The 19,479-nt window shown below is 35.3% G+C and overlaps 1 protein-coding gene across 3 annotated transcripts in view; it reads right to left on the minus strand.

Moving 5' to 3' along the window:
* The window catches only part of LOC100117234 (probable 26S proteasome complex subunit sem1), an 87,415-nt gene that overhangs the window by 27,516 nt on the left and 40,420 nt on the right, over positions 1-19,479 (minus strand). For all 3 annotated transcript variants that reach the window (XR_004227656.2, XM_032602086.1, NM_001193264.2), the window contains 1 exon segment: positions 8,913-9,009. Coding sequence is in view for 2 of the 3 variants with exons in the window: in NM_001193264.2 (NP_001180193.1) it covers positions 8,913-9,009 (97 nt within the window). In the remaining variant the exon portion in view is untranslated.

Genomic DNA, 19,479 nt, shown 5'->3' on the forward strand with positions numbered 1-19,479 from the left:
AATAAAGATTATTTAAAGATGTGGTTCAGATAAAAGGGATGCTGCAGATAATCATTTTTCAAAAGGTATGTGTTGGTGAATATGAAATGACATATCCTGTATCTATCTTTGCATATTATAAGATGTTGTATGTAGATTCCATCCTGCATTGATTTGATACATCAGGACATTTAAATTTTTAATAAATAATATCGAGAATATTGATTTGTCTGTATCGCAGCCTGAGGCAGGTTGTGTGGTGAGAAAGGAAGAGAAAAAACTTTAAAACATTTCTTCTTTTCTTCTCAACGTTTCGACGGACAATGCCGCCCTCATCAGGAGACTGATGTGAAAAATTATAAATATTATAGAGTCGAGATTTTCGTCGTGTTTATATAGCACGGAGCAGTGAGCAGAAGAGTTATATTATATATTATAATTGATCTCTCTGTCTTTAATGTGGTAATTTTCGAAATTGAAAGTGTTTGATTCAAATTGTTGATGTGATCGGAAATTACAGTATTGTTCGATTTTTTGTGTTCATATATACGTATACACGCATTCCCTTTTGTTTGGCATACATACGTAGCAGAGCAATCGTTACGTTTATAGACAACGTTGTTTTCTAGATCTTCATCTTTCTTGTCTTTGCCTTTTATAATGATGTTTTTCATTTGGCTATTTATTTTCGGCACAGTTTCGATGTTAACCTTGAATGCATGACTGGTCTGATCGTAAAAACCGTGAATATAGAGTAGGCTTACAATATTGCGTTCTTCATTACTGCCAATCTGTTGCCTCGACAATGTGTTTGATGTTATCGTTGACATTCTTTTTCGTATAAATTTATTAACGACGGCGGGTAAGTAATGATTTTCGTGCAGTAATTTTTTGATGTTTTATAGTGTGTTTTATTTTTAATATTCTTATTGTGAAATTTCTTGTTAGATAATTTTATCGCTCTATCGACAAGATTATACTCCATGGCGATTTTTTGGGACCTAGGATATTGTGATGTGCAATTAAAAATCTGCCAGAGTAGGTCGGTTTGGTGCACCAATCAGTTAGTAATTTATCTTTGTCAATAGCGCATCTAGAAAACTTATCGAGTTATCGATCTCAGTCTCGTGAGTAAATTGTAATCTGTTGTTATAACAATTGAATGTTTCTAAAATTTCGTCGACTTTGTCATTCGGTACACATGTGATAATGTCGTCGACATATCGATAAAAAAATGTTGGTTTGAACTATAGGTTAGATAGGCCCTCCGTCTCGAGATCATCCATGACTATGTCAGCGAAGAAACCCGAAATTGGAGAGGCCATTGGTGTGACGAACAGTCAATCTTTTTTTAATGCTAGTAGAGTCAGGTTTTTTGATACTATTTTGTAATATTCTAAGAAGGCTTTTCGATAAAAAATACGTAGGCGAGCCTATTGTTGAGATAATAGGTCGTAAAGCGATATCTTTTTTGTGAATTTTAGGTAGTCCATAACATTTTGGCAAGGTGGTGTCTGTTCGTGTGAATTTAAATTTACTGTATTTCTTTCCGAAAAAGCCGTTAGTGTTCCAATTGTTCATAAATTTTTTCACTTTGTCTAGATTGATAATATTGTCTAAATTGATAATGGATTTTTCGCTATTTCAGTGTATATATTTTTGTCTGACAATTGTAGTTCCATTTTTTTATGTAATCGGATCTTAGCATCGCAACGGTCACATTGCCTTTATCGGCTAAATAAATAATATCAATCAACAATAAGTGTATATGTATAATTATTCTTTTTGTTAATAATAACAATAACGATCTATTATTTTTAATTATACGAATACATTTTATTCTTTGATAAAGATCAAATTGCTCGATTCAATCTTTTAGTAAAGAATCAAATTAACAATTACCCTGGTAGCAAATGGCCGATAAGTTCTGGCCCGTTCCCTAGCCACTCGTGTAACGCCCCGTACAAGCTCCGCAAAAAACTATACAGAAAAAGAAAACTAAAATTTATTGAATACATTTTTAGATTTTACGCGAGTATCGCGCACCCCCATTTTCAACTAGGATAAGCCCACGCTACAGCTGACAGCGCAATTTCAGCAGCGCCACGAGCCAGCGAGCGGCGGTAACTGCAACACCGAAAGAAGAGGGAGAGCGCGCAACACACCATGTATATATGTATATAGAAGCGGCGAGCGCAGCGGCGCAAGAGAAGGAGAATATTATAAATTATTTGTATGAATAGGTTTTGTACATAGGTGTGAAAGGTCTGTGTGAAAGTGTGAATGTGAAAGTATATTCGGCGGCACGATCCCCGCTCGCTCCGAGGCCTATAAAAGGACCCGCACGGCCAGTATGAGCTCACTAGCTCCAGCGCAACTTAGGCGCCTAGTCAAAACTCCCGAGCAACTTATGCCTCGAGTAAACGACTTAGAATATTTTCGAATATTTCCACACTTATAAAAATTTCGAGTTAGGCACGATATCGCATCATAAAGCGTATCAGTCCTAGACTTAGACAAATTCTAATTCTTGTCAAAATAATTTAGAAGAATTTCGTTACCTAATTTAAACTTGTAAAATTTCGTATACGATCAGATAACGCAAATTTAAGCGTATCTGCATAAAATCTCTTCTTGTAACAATACGATTCAAATCAGATTACGCAACTTAAACGCGTATCTCTTTATTTTTGTTTGTAAAAATCAAAGCGGATTTACCCATTTAATTTTTGTGATACTTAGAATATATGCAAGATATACGCAATATTCTATTATTTATTTATTTGAATATATTTATTTTTGTTATAAAGAACAAAAATCTCTTTATTGTGATAAACTTCCACTACCTGGTATCCCGGACCTGAACTATCATAATTGAGAATTATTAAAAAATTTTAAATCTTTCTATTTAATCTGTTGTCAGAATCACGACGCAGATTAGTAAATGTTGGCGACTTTTCAGATAGTAAAATCAATAGATTTTGTATTCTTACATAAATTTAATTACTACAGGACCTGCCAGGAAACCGGGGTTTCAAAGTGGAATTTATTACAATAAGAATCAAATCACCCTATAAAACACACACATACACATTGCAATTTACGCAACAAACCAAATGCAATTTATGCAGAACAAACAACTTTGATTTGCATAATTAAGCAACCACATCAGACGTGCAATTATTGTATGCAGTCATTAAACTAAAATTTAAGCCTTTTTAAAACATTCTTAAGACTTATGCCACACATTCCTACGGATAAATGGATAATAAAATCCATCAAAGAAAGCCGGGAGAATGAAATAAATCGGAAAGTACAATTAATAAAAATTTCTCGCGCTTTAGATGTTCTCTTTTTTCGTTCACGATCTCAAGATCAACGAACAAGAGATCTAGAATTCCAAGTTGCAATTTTGAATAACAAATTAAATGATATAACTAACGAGAACATTGAACTTAAAAAAAGGCATAATAAAATCTTTAATAAATTGAGATACGAAGGTGATATTATAGCTCAACTTTTGTATATAAATGTCGATGATTTGAAGACCGTAAAATAAAAAAAAAAAATTTGACAAAGAAGTGAATATTCATCACAAAGTTATCTCAAATCTTATTCAAGATTTTATCTGTATATATAAAAAAAACTGATCATTTAAATTATATACAGGGTGGGCCATTTTAATCAAACCAGTCTAATAACTGCTAATTGCCCAAAAAGATGTACCCCTTGATCCTGGACAACTTTCATCTGAACAATTTTTCTGTTCATGGCTTAATTTAGCAGTTATTGAGAATTATTAAAAAATTTTAAATCTTTCTATTTAATCTGTTATCAGAATCACGACGCAGATTAGTAAATGTTGGCGACTTTTCAGATAGTAAAATCAATAGATTTTGTATTCTTACATAAATTTAATTACTACAGGACCTGCCAGGAAACCGGGTTTTCAAAGTGGAATTTATTACAATAAGAATCAAATCACCCTATAAAACACACACATACACATTGCAATTTACGCTACTAATCTGCGTCGTGATTCTGACAACAGATTAAATAGAAAGATTTAAAATTTTTTAATAATTCTCAATTATGATAGTTCAGGTCCGGGATACCAGGTAGTGGAAGTTTATCACAATAAAGAGATTTTTGTTCTTTATAACAAAAATAAATATATTCAAATAAATAAATAATAGAATATTGCGTATATCTTGCATATATTCTAAGTATCACAAAAATTAAATGGGTAAATCCGCTTTGATTTTTACAAACAAAAATAAAGAGATACGCGTTTAAGTTGCGTAATCTGATTTGAATCGTATTGTTACAAGAAGAGATTTTATGCAGATACGCTTAAATTTGCGTTATCTGATCGTATACGAAATTTTACAAGTTTAAATTAGGTAACGAAATTCTTCTAAATTATTTTGACAAGAATTAGAATTTGTCTAAGTCTAGGACTGATACGCTTTATGATGCGATATCGTGCCTAACTCGAAATTTTTATAAGTGTGGAAATATTCGAAAATATTCTAAGTCGTTTACTCGAGGCATAAGTTGCTCGGGAGTTTTGACTAGGCGCCTAAGTTGCGCTGGAGCTAGTGAGCTCATACTGGCCGTGCGGGTCCTTTTATAGGCCTCGGAGCGAGCGGGGATCGTGCCGCCGAATATACTTTCACATTCACACTTTCACACAGACCTTTCACACCTATGTACAAAACCTATTCATACAAATAATTTATAATATTCTCCTTCTCTTGCGCCGCTGCGCTCGCCGCTTCTATATACATATATACATGGTGTGTTGCGCGCTCTCCCTCTTCTTTCGGTGTTGCAGTTACCGCCGCTCGCTGGCTCGTGGCGCTGCTGAAATTGCGCTGTCAGCTGTAGCGTGGGCTTATCCTAGTTGAAAATGGGGGTGCGCGATACTCGCGTAAAATCTAAAAATGTATTCAATAAATTTTAGTTTTCTTTTTCTGTATAGTTTTTTGCGGAGCTTGTACGGGGCGTTACACGAGTGGCTAGGGAACGGGCCAGAACTTATCGGCCATTTGCTACCAGGGTAATTGTTAATTTGATTCTTTACTAAAAGATTGAATCGAGCAATTTGATCTTTATCAAAGAATAAAATGTATTCGTATAATTAAAAATAATAGATCGTTATTGTTATTATTAACAAAAAGAATAATTATACATATACACTTATTGTTGATTGATATTATTTATTTAGCCGATAAAGGCAATGTGACCGTTCGTTTTACTGTAAAATCACAAAATATCACTACTCAAGACAAATTTTTCGAATTACTTGCATTTAAAGACAACGGTCACAGTCAAAGGCAATCTTTATTTAAGAAAAAACCCAATCCTGATGATTCGAACGCAGAATCCTCTGGCAATTATAAAACACATAAACCTGCAAATCAACAAACAAATTTTCAAGATAAAAATTTTCAAAAGAAACCTCCTCAGACCAAACGCTGAATGCAATTGAGACAAAAGCGACTAATACGACAAAGGCTCCTGCTAAAGAAACGGGTACAAAACCCAAAGCAATAACTTCTAAACCTACTATGATTAACTTTTCATTAGAAGATTCTTTAAATGATTGCTTAAAAGACATTTGGGGTTTGCCAAAAAACCAATAACGGTTGTTTCTTGTGCCTCGGAAAATAATATAAATAAAATTTCAAATATACAAGAAACAACTAATAAACAGATTCCAATTTGCACAATTTTCAATAATCCACGAGATGATTTATTATACGAATCTGACAATAACACTAAAAACGACGAAATTTGCCCCTGCCCGGAAATTACAATTAAAATCAACAATATTCCAGTAAAAGCCCTAATTGACACCGGTAGTCAAGTTACGTGTATTTCTGAAAACTTCTATAATTCCAACATAGAAAAATTTAAAAACGTTGTGACTTTGCCTATCGTAGGTACTATAATCAGAGGTGCTACGGGATTAAAATCGACTCGGTTAAATAAACAATTGATGTGCCCTACAGAAATCGGTACTTATACAAAAGACTTGATTTTCTCGATTATTCCAAAATTAATACGAGATTGTATTATCGGAATTGATGCAATCAAAGAATTCGGTTTTCTTATAGATACAAAATACGATGAAATAACAATTCGTATAGAGAATACAATTGAAAAAATATCTTATAAAAATCAGAATTTATTAGAATCGAAAATGGATCATCGTTATATAGAAATTATCGAGGAAGATACAACTAATGATGTTGATCTTCACTCACCATTCCGGCCAGTGCTAAACAAAGCGCGATGCCAAAAATTTCTAAATGAATTAACGAGTTCATATAATAACCGTAATTCATTAGTTGATCCTTACGATATATCCGATGAGGATATCGACGATAAACTAAATTTCTGTATTACGAAAAGTCCAGAAACGATTGATAAACTCAGAAATTTATTACAAAAATATCGAAAAGTATTCTATAAGAAACCAGGCAGATTAGCATCATACGAATACAAAATCAAAGTAAAAAATCCTGAATCATTTTTTATCCTTCCATATCCTGTAGAAACTAATATGAAAAGTAAACTCAGGGAAGAAATTGGGAGAATGCTGGATTGGAAAATCATACGTCGTTCAAGCAGCAATTTTATAAGTCCGATAGTACCGGTATTCAAAAAAGACGGGTTGATTCGTTTATGCCTAGACGCACGTAAAGTAAACGAGATGTTTGAGGATGATCTAGAATCACCTCAAAATATCAAGGAACTCTTACAACAATGTTTCGGGGTAGAAGTCATGTCAAGTCTTGATTTAACATCAAGCTTCTGGCAAATACCTCTTTGTGAAGAGAGTAAAAAATATACTGCATTTATGTTCGAAGGAAGACTGTATGAATTCGAAGTAGTTCCTTTCGGTACAAAGATAAGCAGCACTGCTTTATTACGCGGTTTATTTTACGTAACAAAAAATCTTGGTTATTCCATATTAAATTTGGTAGACGATTTCTTATGTATCTCAAAAAGTGAAAAAGATCACCTGGGGCATTTAGAAGAGTTATTTCAAAGTTTAATAAAATGAAATTTCACTTTAAGTATCAAAAAATCAGAATTTTTCAAAAATGAAACTCGGTTCTTAGGATTTATTCTATCTACAAAGGGGATAAAACCTCAAGAGAATAAAATTGAAGCGATAAAAAACTATCCAATTCCTAAGAATCTAAAACAGTTACAAGCCTTTCTAGGCACAATAAATTTTTACGCGAAATTCGCAAAAAATCATGCGCATGAGTTAGTACCGTTATTAGAGCTATTACGAAAAGAAATACAAAAATCCTGGGAGTGGGGGGACAGTCATCAAAAAGCTTTCGAGCGAGTCAAAGAACTCTTCGAAAAAAACGTTTGCCTAGTATATCCCGACCCTTCCAAACCTTATATCCTTCGTAGTGACGCGTCGGACTTTGCAATTGCCGGTGCATTATCGCAAATTGACGATAACGGTGATGAACGGATTATTATTTATATCAGTCGAACACTCAACGCAGCAGAAAAAACATACTTTACTACAGAGAAAGAACTTCTCGCGGTTGTATGGATTTTGCAGAAATTAAGTACCTATCTACGAGCCGCAAAAATTTACATAAAAACGGATCACAAAGCTCTAATATTCCTATTCAAATGCAAATTTGTTGGCAACCGAATCCGTCGGTGCATTTTGGACACATTAAGACTATAATTTAGTGATTGATCACGTTCTGGGTAAAGAAAACATTGTAGCCGATATGTTAAGTCGACATCCTAACTTTAATTCAGAAGAACTACAAAAACCGGGAGAGATTATTATTGCAATTTTTAAAAGATATAAATTCACGAAAGATTTAATGTCTAAATTTAAACATTTGTCAAAGTTACAACACGACGACGAATATTTAAATCAATTATTTACATAAATTCAGATCAAAAGAATCAAAGCAATAATGCTACTTATTTAATTGAAAATGATATAATTTATAAAAAGAACCAATCGAATCAATACAAAATAATGGTTCCAAAAGAAATGATTAAAATATTTATTCTTGAAACGCACGAGACTTATGGCCATGTAGGCGCGAAAAAAGTCATTCGTATGTTACAAGAAGATTTCTATATAAAAAATTTAAGACATAAAGCTCAAAAGCTCATTTCATTTTGTGACGCATGTCAGAGAAACAAAAATTCCACACGACCATATACAGCGCCAATAGAGTTGATAATACCAGCAGCGCCACATGATTTGTTATCCATTGATTTCTATGGTCCGTTACCGACCGGACGCGGCGGTATGAAACATACATGACAGTATGTACAAGCATGCTGCACTGACTGACTTTGTTTTGTTCAGAAATTTTATTCTTTGCATAAGATTTAACCACATGATTTATTATTTGCAAAAGACTCAACTGTACCTTTAATTCTTTACAAAAGAATGAACTGTACTTTTAATTCTTTTTGTACTCGTAATATGTATAAAAGTAATGATCTATACTTTCCCAAAGAAGTAATCGAAGCATTTATTCTTTCCAGCGCCTGTTTTTGTTTTTTAGACTTTGGAGTGTACTAGTAGCAATAACTACTTTTATAGAATGTTGACGGTATTGAATATATTTATTTATACTCGACGGTAATTAAATCTCATGAAACGTTTCTGAAATCTTGCTTTTGATTGGTTAGATTTTATCATCAAGTGTACATCTAATATTTAATAGTACATTTAATTATGACGAGTCAAATAATAAATATCATTACAAGTAATTTGTTAATCGCGAGCAAAGCGAGCATCTCTTGCTAGTATAATAATATGGGTTATAACAGCAAGATGCTTGTAGATACACTTCTTTTCCTATCCGCAAAAATATACAAAAGCTCACTATTAACTTCTATCAATTTTAAACTTGAATTACCTTAATTGTTGATTAAAATCATCCTCCACATCATCATCGTCCCAATTATCTTCCCATACACTGATATCTTCATTGTCCTCATCTTTAGCTGTCCAATCTTAAAAGAAATAACAAATGATAAAATATCAAGCAAAAATTTATTGCGATAAAAATGAATTAGATATATGAGCAAGTCCAGAAATAACATTCAGTTAGCTTCCACATAAATTTAAAAAAAATTGATGCTACAGATCTGAGACAATGTTTTTCTTGTTACATAGAACATTAAGGGACACAACACCTTTAAATTAAAAGCCTTTAAAGTAAAGTCGTTGATTATTCCCGCGGGTGAGAGTTTACTGCCCGAGCAAAGCGACACACACACACACACACACACACACACACCCATCCGCACGGACATTTTTTATTAACGCATGATTCAAACTCTAAACACATCCAAATGCGTTTCTACGAAGTTTTAGCAGAACTGAAAATTTTACTATTGCAAAGCTTCCTCTAGGAGGAAGCAAAAACCAGAAAATTGGGCGTTTTTTCGAAAATTCATAGTTTCATCATTTCTTGAGCTGGAGTGCTACAATTTTAGGAAAAAGTAGGGATTATAATGTTCATTATATGTGCAAACGTTCAGTACTGTCGGAATATTATTTTGCTCAAAATCGCAATTCAAAGTATGCGGTGCGTTTTTTTCTGACAGGCCTGTATGCCCCACTGTAAGTCTGATTAAAATTTCAAAAGAAGGTTCAAAAAGTTGACATCGTGCACTACAAAACGTACATTTCAGTTTTTTAATCAGATTCCTGGAAGCATGCGAAAAGTCCTTGTAAAGTTCGCGAAAATCGGCCGAGCGCGCGCTCGCAGTCGAGTGGTGGGGAATGGAGCAGCGGCGGAGGAGACTCGAATATATAGTAATAAGCGCACGCAGTGCCCACGTTACTTATCTTTATATCAAGATTTCTCAGCATCTACTGTAGCTATTTGAATGATTTTTTTTTTTATTTTGGGGTAACGGAAACAGAGGAAATGCATACAGATGAGCGTCGGTTTTAAATAGGAGTAGAGAGTCCACCAAAAACATCCCACTCTACTTTCGTAATGATTTTTTCTAAAAACGGACCAAAGAATCGGATTTATTGGGGCATACAGGCATGCCAGAAAAAACGCACCGCAAATTTTTAAGCCTTTGACGACATTGTTTTGAGATAAACAGAATCAAAAAAATTTCAAAAAATGTAAACCTTGATATCTTAAGAACCATAGGGGTTTGAAAGCTGTGCAATAAACTTAGCCAAAACACATAAAACATCAAAATGAAATAAGGCCTTTTAACGTCTATAATCAAGGCACAAAAGAACTCATTTTTTTCAGTTTTCGATTTATTATTGAAAAAATAAGTAGTCAAATGACTTGAAATTTTAATGAGATATAGTTTGACACGTGACCCATCAATATGTTTTTATTTCGTGAGGTTATGATGTTTAGTTTCAGAAATATACATTTATAAAAAAAAATCCCCCCTTTTTTTATCTGCCGAACAGAGCAGTCAATCGCAAGGATCAAACAGAAAAAGTAGGTAATTTTATTCTCTTTCAAATGCATCATAGCTGAATTGTTTGTAACAATAGGATGATTGAAATAAACGCAAAATGCTTTTTCCAAATTTAGAATCCAAATATAGAGATGCATGTCAAAATTTATTGAGATTGACGAAGTAGTTCCAGAAATCAGAAATATTACATTATACACACACACACACACCACGCGGAGAAGCCTGACACCCGTATGTGGCGCGTCCCCGGGTGACGGATGGGGGAGAGCTTGCTGGGTAGAGCAGAAATAAAATATGCTCCGTGGACCAAATCAGGCCGCCGCGTTTGCCGTGCGATGCGACCCGTAAGCTGACAAAACTAGATCCTGGGTGGGAAGGCAATCTGAAGTTGCGAGCCAAAGTGACCTGAACCACCTTTGGCTCCCGCTGACGGCAAGACGGGAGGCCGGTCACATAGCCAGCACCGGTCAATCGGCTAAGGCGAGTGCGTGATATTGCTTGAGGTCTGCCAGAAACTCTCCAGAGAGCCAAGCACTTTGTTCGGGGTGCGAGGTTCGAGAGAGTGGAGGTGGGCTAGGACAGTATCGGGTGCTATCATACCCTGGTATGATATCTGGAACCGCTTACAGTCATGTGTTGGGGCTATCAGCTGCCTCCATAGACGGGGGGATCGACGGTGGTCAGACACATACCGGAATGAAGACTATTATCGAGCATGGAAAATTTAACCAAGCAAGAAGAAAAAGCAGGAAAAGGAGCTCTCGAGATCTGGAATACAATCCGGGATGCTGAGCGAGAACGAGAAAGCATTTGAGAGAAGATCCGAGACAGGCTGGACTCTATGAATAATGTTGTGTCAAAGGCATCAAACATTCTTAAGTCTGTTAAAAGCAATCTATCGGCGATTATGATCCAGGTTAAGCGGCTTGAAAGAGGACAATTGGAGCTGAAAAAAGCAAGCAGAGCCTTAAATTGATGCTAAGTAAAGCGGAAATGTTACCGCACCAGTAGCATACCCAGAAGGAGAACAAGGTATCACAGACGATAGAAGCATTAAACGCGGTGACGACGAAAGTTGCACGAACGCGCTGAGTTGCATTCGCTACCGGGAAAAGGATGGAGAATCAAAGAGAAACCATGCAGCTGGTAGCTAAACATGCCCAGCCTACCACGCTGCATTAAAAGAACTAAAGAACCAACGAAAATGGAGATTGTGCAGTTAAATCTAAACCACTGTGAGACAGCACAGGTCCTATTCAACCAGTATGTCCGCAAAAATAGGTAGACGTAGCTATTGTGTGCGAACAATATAAGGATCTTGATGAACCATCGTGGGAATTGGACACTACAGATAAAGCAGCGATCTGGGCATGTGAAAACGTTGCTATCTGTGGAATAATGGAGACCTGTGAAGAAGGATTTATACGGGCTAAGGTAGCAGGTGTCACTATTTACAGCTGCTACACTTCACCTAACGCTCTAATCAAGCAGTTAGAACAACTGCTAGATCGGCTTATACAAGACGCAGTAGGAAGGAAACCGGTACTGATTGCAGCCCTACTGAAAAAGCTTCAGTGAAAATCAGATAATTTACAGGTGATTTTCAAGGGAAAAGCGTGCTATTTTCGTATTTGATTAGCAGATGATTTTCTGGTGAAAAGCATGTAACCTTTTATTACTTTAAAATATTATGTTTTGGATTTATATTTGCTATAATTTGATAAACTTTTGAAAAATATTATTATTATCATTATTTTTTTATTATAATGGTTATAATACTAGATTGTTCCCGTTTGCTATTTCAAAATAATTATTCAAAAATACTGTTGATATTTAGTGATAAATTTTATCGTTGGCAAAGATTAATAGAATCTTTTTAAATATTATTTATATTATTATTTATATATTTTTTAAATTGTTAATTGCTTATTTTAATAACTTTTCAAGTGCATAATAATAATGAAAATTTTAATTGATAGAGAGAGAAAACCAGTATCAAGAAGTTTATTTGTAGTTAGGAGTACTAAATAAGTATTTGGTAAATTTGTATGTTTTTTATTACAAAATATATTTCATCTATATACAATGCTCTTTTGATATTAGTAATGTAACATATTTTGTAATGGCAAAATGTACATATTTCGAAGAACTTATAGTTAATAAGAAAACATGAAATTGTCAAAACGCGAACCATACGTTATACTCAATTTATCATGTTGGCTTCTATTTTGTTTGCGCCTAACCAATGAACATATGTTCAAAAATAAGTAAATAATAAAAATCTTTAAACAAAAAAAGGTTCTAATCTTGGTCAGGAAATTTCTTTTATTATTTATTACTGTTTAATGGTTTTGAGATTTTGAATAAATAAACTCTTTTATAGTTAGTTTTGTAATAAAATACTTATTTCTGACAATTAAATTATATACAGAAAATCTACAAATGATTTATCAAGCGATTTATCAATTGATAAATCGCACCAAATTATCACTTGATTAATCATTTGATAAATCATTTGTCAAATCAGTTGTTTAATCGTGTGATTAATCAAATGATTAGTCAGGAAGACCATTCTGATATAGATTTTACTTCCTTTAAAATGGTTTGGCAAATTTTTGTTAAACGATTGTTATCAGATCTAAACAGTAAAAAAAAACAAATTGATCATAAAAGAAACTAATTAATGACCTACGAACAATAATAAATACTAGAATACCAGCATCTGTAATGAGTAATGACGAAATAATATTACGGCATAAGTATCCAGATGCTTTTGAGGATAGGAAAACAGATGAAACGAGGCAAGGAGAGGGAATTGCAAACAAGTTATCAGTAATGAGAGATAGAAACAACTATTTGAACCCACCGCATATGTGTAGTGAAAATTGTCTGATGCATTAAATATTACTGTAAAAAAATAATGATCATTGCAATGTGTTAAAACAAGTTGTACTGAAAACTGGCAACCTGAAAATTATGATAAAGGCGTGACTGCAGATATAATATAGCTGAGGAGAAACGTATCTTCTTATAGAAATGTAATCTATTCAAATTACAAAATACAGAAATACTCGTTAACGTCGTCACAGCAATGAATATGTCATACAATTAAAAAGATTGTTTATAAATAATGTATAAGCAAGCCTCCAACATAAGAAGCAGTTCCAGAAACATGGTCATGTCTTCTAAAACAATTTTATGTGGAGCATCATTTTCATAAACTAACAGGCAAAAAAAAGAAAACACTTTATGTAACATGAAAGCTGATGTGCCAAAACTACTTACTTATGGGCAGATAAAAAGTTTATGTGATATTGTGATCTTGTTAAGATTTATGTTTATCTGTAAGCTTTATTTGAATTAATAAACATCCTCTCATAATTATATTAAGTAAACATCACTGTTTATTTGAATCTATATATTTATATAAAATCTAAAGTTAATATTTGTGTCATTTTAGAGCAACAACAGAATGCAGAGGACGATGATTATGTAGGATCACAAAATCGTACAGATTATTGAGTTTGATTTGCGATACTGTCTATCATATTCAAGATGCAGTATTTCCAAAAAAACCTGGCCTAAAAATGGTAGTTGTTTTTCAGAATATATTCAAATGCGATGGCTAGCTTTATATCCACTTGAAGCAACAAGAAGCAGATCTAAGATTATTACAGATAAAGTGTACGCATTCTTCAGAAAAATACAAGTTATCGAGAGTGTTGAAGTACGTAACTAAATTAAATATCTTAAAATGTATTTGGTAGATGGTTGTACCCGGGTACAAGTTCACTTCATCCTCAAAACTACCACTTCTTGGCAAACCTGAAGAGAACCGGAAGTCGACCAGAAGTCAACCGGAAGTCAACAGGAAGTTAACTGGAAGTAAACCGGAAATGACAGAAAATAAGCAGAAATAATAACAAATAAACCAAAAGTAACCGTAAATAACCAGTAATTAACCAGGAATGAATCAGTAGTAAAGCAGAAATCAAGTTCATTCCATTTTAATACATTTTTGCGTTTCGTGTTAGGTCTGTTCATTAGACTCATCAGTGAGACATAAAAAACGTAAACTTTTCTTGCGAAATGCGGCCCCCCTCTTTCTGCGCACCTCCTCGCGCAGCCTATAAGCTTGAGGTTATATTTATGTTACTATTAATTTCTCAAAAACAAATTCGGTGACACAATTTTAAATTTTGCGTACAGATACTTGAGATTTTTATCAATATGTCCCACAGTTTGTTATTTTGTTCTCTTATTATAAAAGAAAATGCACTCTATGTTAAGTGACTATTTTCACCGACTTCCATAAGAACCCGTGTATAACCTCCTAACTTTGAACCCAAATATTATCAAATTAAGGGGGATCCACTGATTTTTAATTTTTTTACCTTTTGCACCATCCATTATCAGATTTTTGGGGCTTGATTGTTGTGATAAAAGGTTTTTGAAAAAGTTGCTTGCGCACAGGGTTCCGACTCAATTAATCCCAAAAATTTAAACATACATTTTAAGCCGTACTTAAAAAAAGTTAGTATTTTTTATTACGAGAACCCTCATTGTTCATCTGTAATAAATCAAGAATTTATTAAACAGTAAAATTCTTTTTAAAAACCCATAATTTAATAATATTCATAATTAAACAAATTTTTCCAGAACAGATACCTTAAATGAAAACTTCTTTTCAAAATGTTTTAAAGTATAAGTGTAGAGAATTTCAAAAAGATTAATATAAATGCCTTGCGCAAGCAACTTTTTGAAGTCAAACGAATAAGGTACGAGAAAAACGCGTTTAAAGCTTTATTTTTGTATGCAATCTAATGTCAAATATTTTACTCAACTGCCTATAACATTGGTATAACTTTGAGTTTTTACATCAGATCGGTCTCAAAATATTCATAAAACTATAAGCAATTAAAATATATAATAAAAAAATTTTTGAGGTTTTGGCAAAAAATCAGTGGAGATCCACCTTAAGGTCTGTAACAAATATCCGAAAAACTCGGAATAGTTCCAACACTTTATGACGAACATAATCTTAGTGTTTTATTTTATTGTTATTTCTCGCAAAACCACCGAACCTCCTTAAGGACACTACACCAAATGCTATAAAGATACACAGCGCATTGATTCTTACAGCCGTTTCTAAATCCAAATGTACAGCGCATTTGTTTTGCAGCCGATATCAAATCCAAAGCGCATTTTCCTTGCGGCCGTTTTTGAATCAACAGTGCATCTAATCTTGCAACCCTTTCTCTTTATATGGAATTATAATCTCTTAACTCTTACATTATATTAAAGTAAAACAAATTTTCTCCGGTTCTCCAGTTCTCCAGGCCACCATCCATACGTCACAGTTTTTTAGATATTACGTTTTCTTTTTATCATAAAATGTTCAGGCCTTACAAATTTTGGGCCTTGAAAATTTTGGATCTTAAAAATTTTGGATCTAAAAATTTTGGCCTTACAGATTTTTATTATCACAAATTTTTACCTTTGAACATTTGTGTCTCAAATATGTTGAACCTTCAGAAAATATATAGATGGGGATGTGTTAGTAAATTTAGTTTGATCTTAACAAACTAATTTTAGGCATTACAAAAGGTGGTCCTTACTACCCTAAGCGGGCGAGAGAGTAATACTCTGAGCGAGCGAGAGCGACAGTCTGACAGTCTGGGTCGAGGAGTGGAGCGCGCGCATTAATGTGCTCGTCGGTGAGAGCATTGGCAAAACCGCGCCGAGACGAACGCGCGCGGATACGAGATAGAGAGAGAGAGAGAGAGAGAGAGAGAGAGAGAGAGATCTTCATTTGCTTAAAGCAAAAAAATAACACAATTCGTTGAGATCACATAAGACTATGTTGCATACAAACTAACAAAAGAGAATATAAAAATATAATTACAGCATTTTAGAAGGTCGAATTGTTTGTCCTACGCAGATTAGAAAATACTTCGGTAAAAATACCGTCACATAAAATCACGTTTTTTAGTCATATTAATTAGTCATATTAATTATCACAATAAACCTTACTAACTTTACGCTGTACACGCGAGGTTTGGTCATAGACCTATCTGTATTGCACATTTGATATCAGAGTACGTAATACTGAAGAATTATTACAGCCTATAGGCCGAGTCAGACTAGATTAAAAAAGCAGCGTCAGAGGGTTCTGAGTCATCACGATTCGGAGGCCAGCAGGTGCCGTCGCAGTGTCCCCTTGAAGGAGGCGAGGGATGGTAGATTTCGCAGGGTAGAAGGGAAAGAGTTCCAGAAGGCTCTAGCCGCAGTCTCGGTGTTCACAGTAGGTATGCTTAGTTCCGGAAGAACTCCCCTGCCGGAGGGTCTCAGCTTGTAGTTATTGAAAAATGAGGCCAAGTAGCCAGGTTCACTGATACGAATCACCTTGTATAATAAAATGGCCTCAAAATAGAGCCTTCTGGAATCGGTGCGTAGCCATTCTAGACGCCTCCGGTAGGGACTAATATGTTCATCCCTTCTAACCCCGAAGATGAATCTCACACAAGAATTGCTTAGTCTCTGTAATCGTATTCGTTGTTCTTTAGACGCGTCCAGGATGGTCACCGTACAGTAGTCCAAGTGTGGTTGTATGAGTGTCTCCAGCAGCCTTCTGTAGAGAGTCTCAGTGGTGCAACCTCTGATAAACCGCAAGCTATACAAGGCTTTGTTGACTTTTTTCGTGATGGTATCCACTTGCGGTTTCCAAGTAAGTTTACAGTCTAATACAACACCAAGACTTACGACTGTCTCACTGAAAGGGACGATCACTCCGTCCGGCAACGGAACTCCAGGCAGTTTCCACGACTTAATATCATTAACAATTTTTGTGGAACCAAAAAAAAAATAGACTTAGTTTTGCTGGAGTTGAGTCGCAGGTCGGAGCTTCCCGCCCAGTCAGAAACCAGCCACGCTGCTTCAGCTAGTCGAGCTACAACTTCATGAAAATTATCTTTGCTGGTGTGTAGATAAATCTGAAGGTCGTCCGCGTAAAAAAGATGTTCAATTGTACTACCATCGAGTATATTCTGTAGGTCGTTAACATAAAGACTGAATAGTAGGGGTCCCAGGACATATCACTGTGGAACTCCCAGATTGGTTTCAAGCCATTTCGAGGTACCATTCTTATTTGAAATTACGATCTGAGATCGCCCCTGTAAATATGATTTGAGTCACAGGAGAGCCGACCGTGAGAACCCCAGCCTATTCAGCTTAGATAGTATTTTAGAAGGTGAGATGGTGTCAAAAGCTTTGCTGAAACCAAATAGCAGCATAATCGTCACCTTCTTCTTATCAACGGCCATTCGTATGTCGTCGGTCAATTTTAGTAACGCTGTTTGTGTACTGTGGTGTTTACGGAAACCGGCCTGGAAGAGATCCAATATTTGATTTTTATTAAGATACTCCGTGATCTGGGTGTGAGCGATCTTTTAAAGTACCTTTGAAAGGAAGCAGAGCAGTGAAATTGGACAAAAGTCAGTGACATTGGAAGGAGCGCTGGTCTTCCTTAGAGCAATTAATTGTGCCTGCTTCCAGATACTCGGGAAGATTTCCTGAAGCGAAAGGCAGTTAAATAAATTAAGAATAAACTCGCCAATGATTGGAAGGGCCTTGACGACTCCGCATGGAACACCGTCAACACCCCTCGCTTGCGAGGAAAAGTGTGAAATAGCAAGAACAATGTCGCTCATGGACTGGACTGAAGGTGAAGCCTTCCTCACTTGCAAGTAAAATAGTGCCCATTACATTGTCTATGTTTTCGAGGGGTGATGCCGATATTACCGCGAAGTGCTCATTCAGCTTACCCAGCGTGAAACCGAAAAACTCCTCCTCCTTACGCCCAGGTAGGAGACCAAGATGACGCATTACCTTCCAAATATTTCTGTTGTCATCAAGAGCGTCTGAGAGTTGTTGTCGAAGGAAGGATTCACGCTCTTGAGCAGAACGCATGTCGACCTCATCGGTAAGTCGAAGAACCTCATCGAAAAGCTCCGCTCACCTCGAGAGATAGTGTGATGATCGCACGACGACAGACGAGCGAGAGCCGAGTCCCGCGCGCGTGCGTAAGAGAGAGAGAGAGAGAGAGAGAGAGATCACGCCGACCGCGCAACGACAGACAACAACCGAGTCTAGCGCGCACGTGTGTGCGACATAGACAGCGAAAGAGGTTAGTTATAAGTTAGAAGCGAGAGCTTCGGGACGAGCACTACCTTGAGATTATTCCAGTATTACGAGCGTTTGAGCCCTGCGTGGCTACATTGTGCGCAGGCGGCATCACTGCCACTGCGTTGTAGGGAAGGACTAGGCGAAATACATGTGCAATAAACCTTAACTATTTTGTGTGATTATTTTTCCCTCTTCCACACGTTCTTCCAAACATTGGCGATTGTGCTAAATTCTACGATTTAAGAAAAATCCTGGCGCATACGAGGTGTTGCGCACCAGTGCTGGGAGTCGCAGCATCGCACTAAGCCAGTATTTTATTACTAATATCAATTAAATCATTGTTTTTCGGAGCACGAATTATCACTTTATACATACTTAATACTCTAATGTTTCGCCAATCATGTTAACAGGCATTACAAATAATTCATTTTCATGTTTATATAATTGAACGTTTTTTATCACCAACATTTAATAGCGATTGTTTAAAATTATCATCGTTGTTGGATACACGAAGATTTTGATTCAATTTCATGCGTCTTAAATTCGTCCATAAGTAGCTTATACTTTACTGAATTTTCGATAACTTTAATTCGACTACCGTGTAGAACTACTGGTAATGATTGTCTAAAATCTCTTGAAACGAGCATACATTGAAAACCAAACATTGCTTTTACTTCACCTAAATCTTGAAAAAGACGATCAACTACTTCAATGGCAAATTTCGATATCATTAATATTTCATCCCATATTATAATTTGTACATCTTTAAGTTTTCTTCAATTTATAGAATTAGGTTTTACATTACATGTTGAACCCAAGAATACGTACGCGAGAGCC

Source organism: Nasonia vitripennis (assembly GCF_009193385.2).
Source record: "Nasonia vitripennis strain AsymCx chromosome 4 unlocalized genomic scaffold, Nvit_psr_1.1 chr4_random0010, whole genome shotgun sequence".
Taxonomy (NCBI): domain Eukaryota; kingdom Metazoa; phylum Arthropoda; class Insecta; order Hymenoptera; family Pteromalidae; genus Nasonia; species Nasonia vitripennis.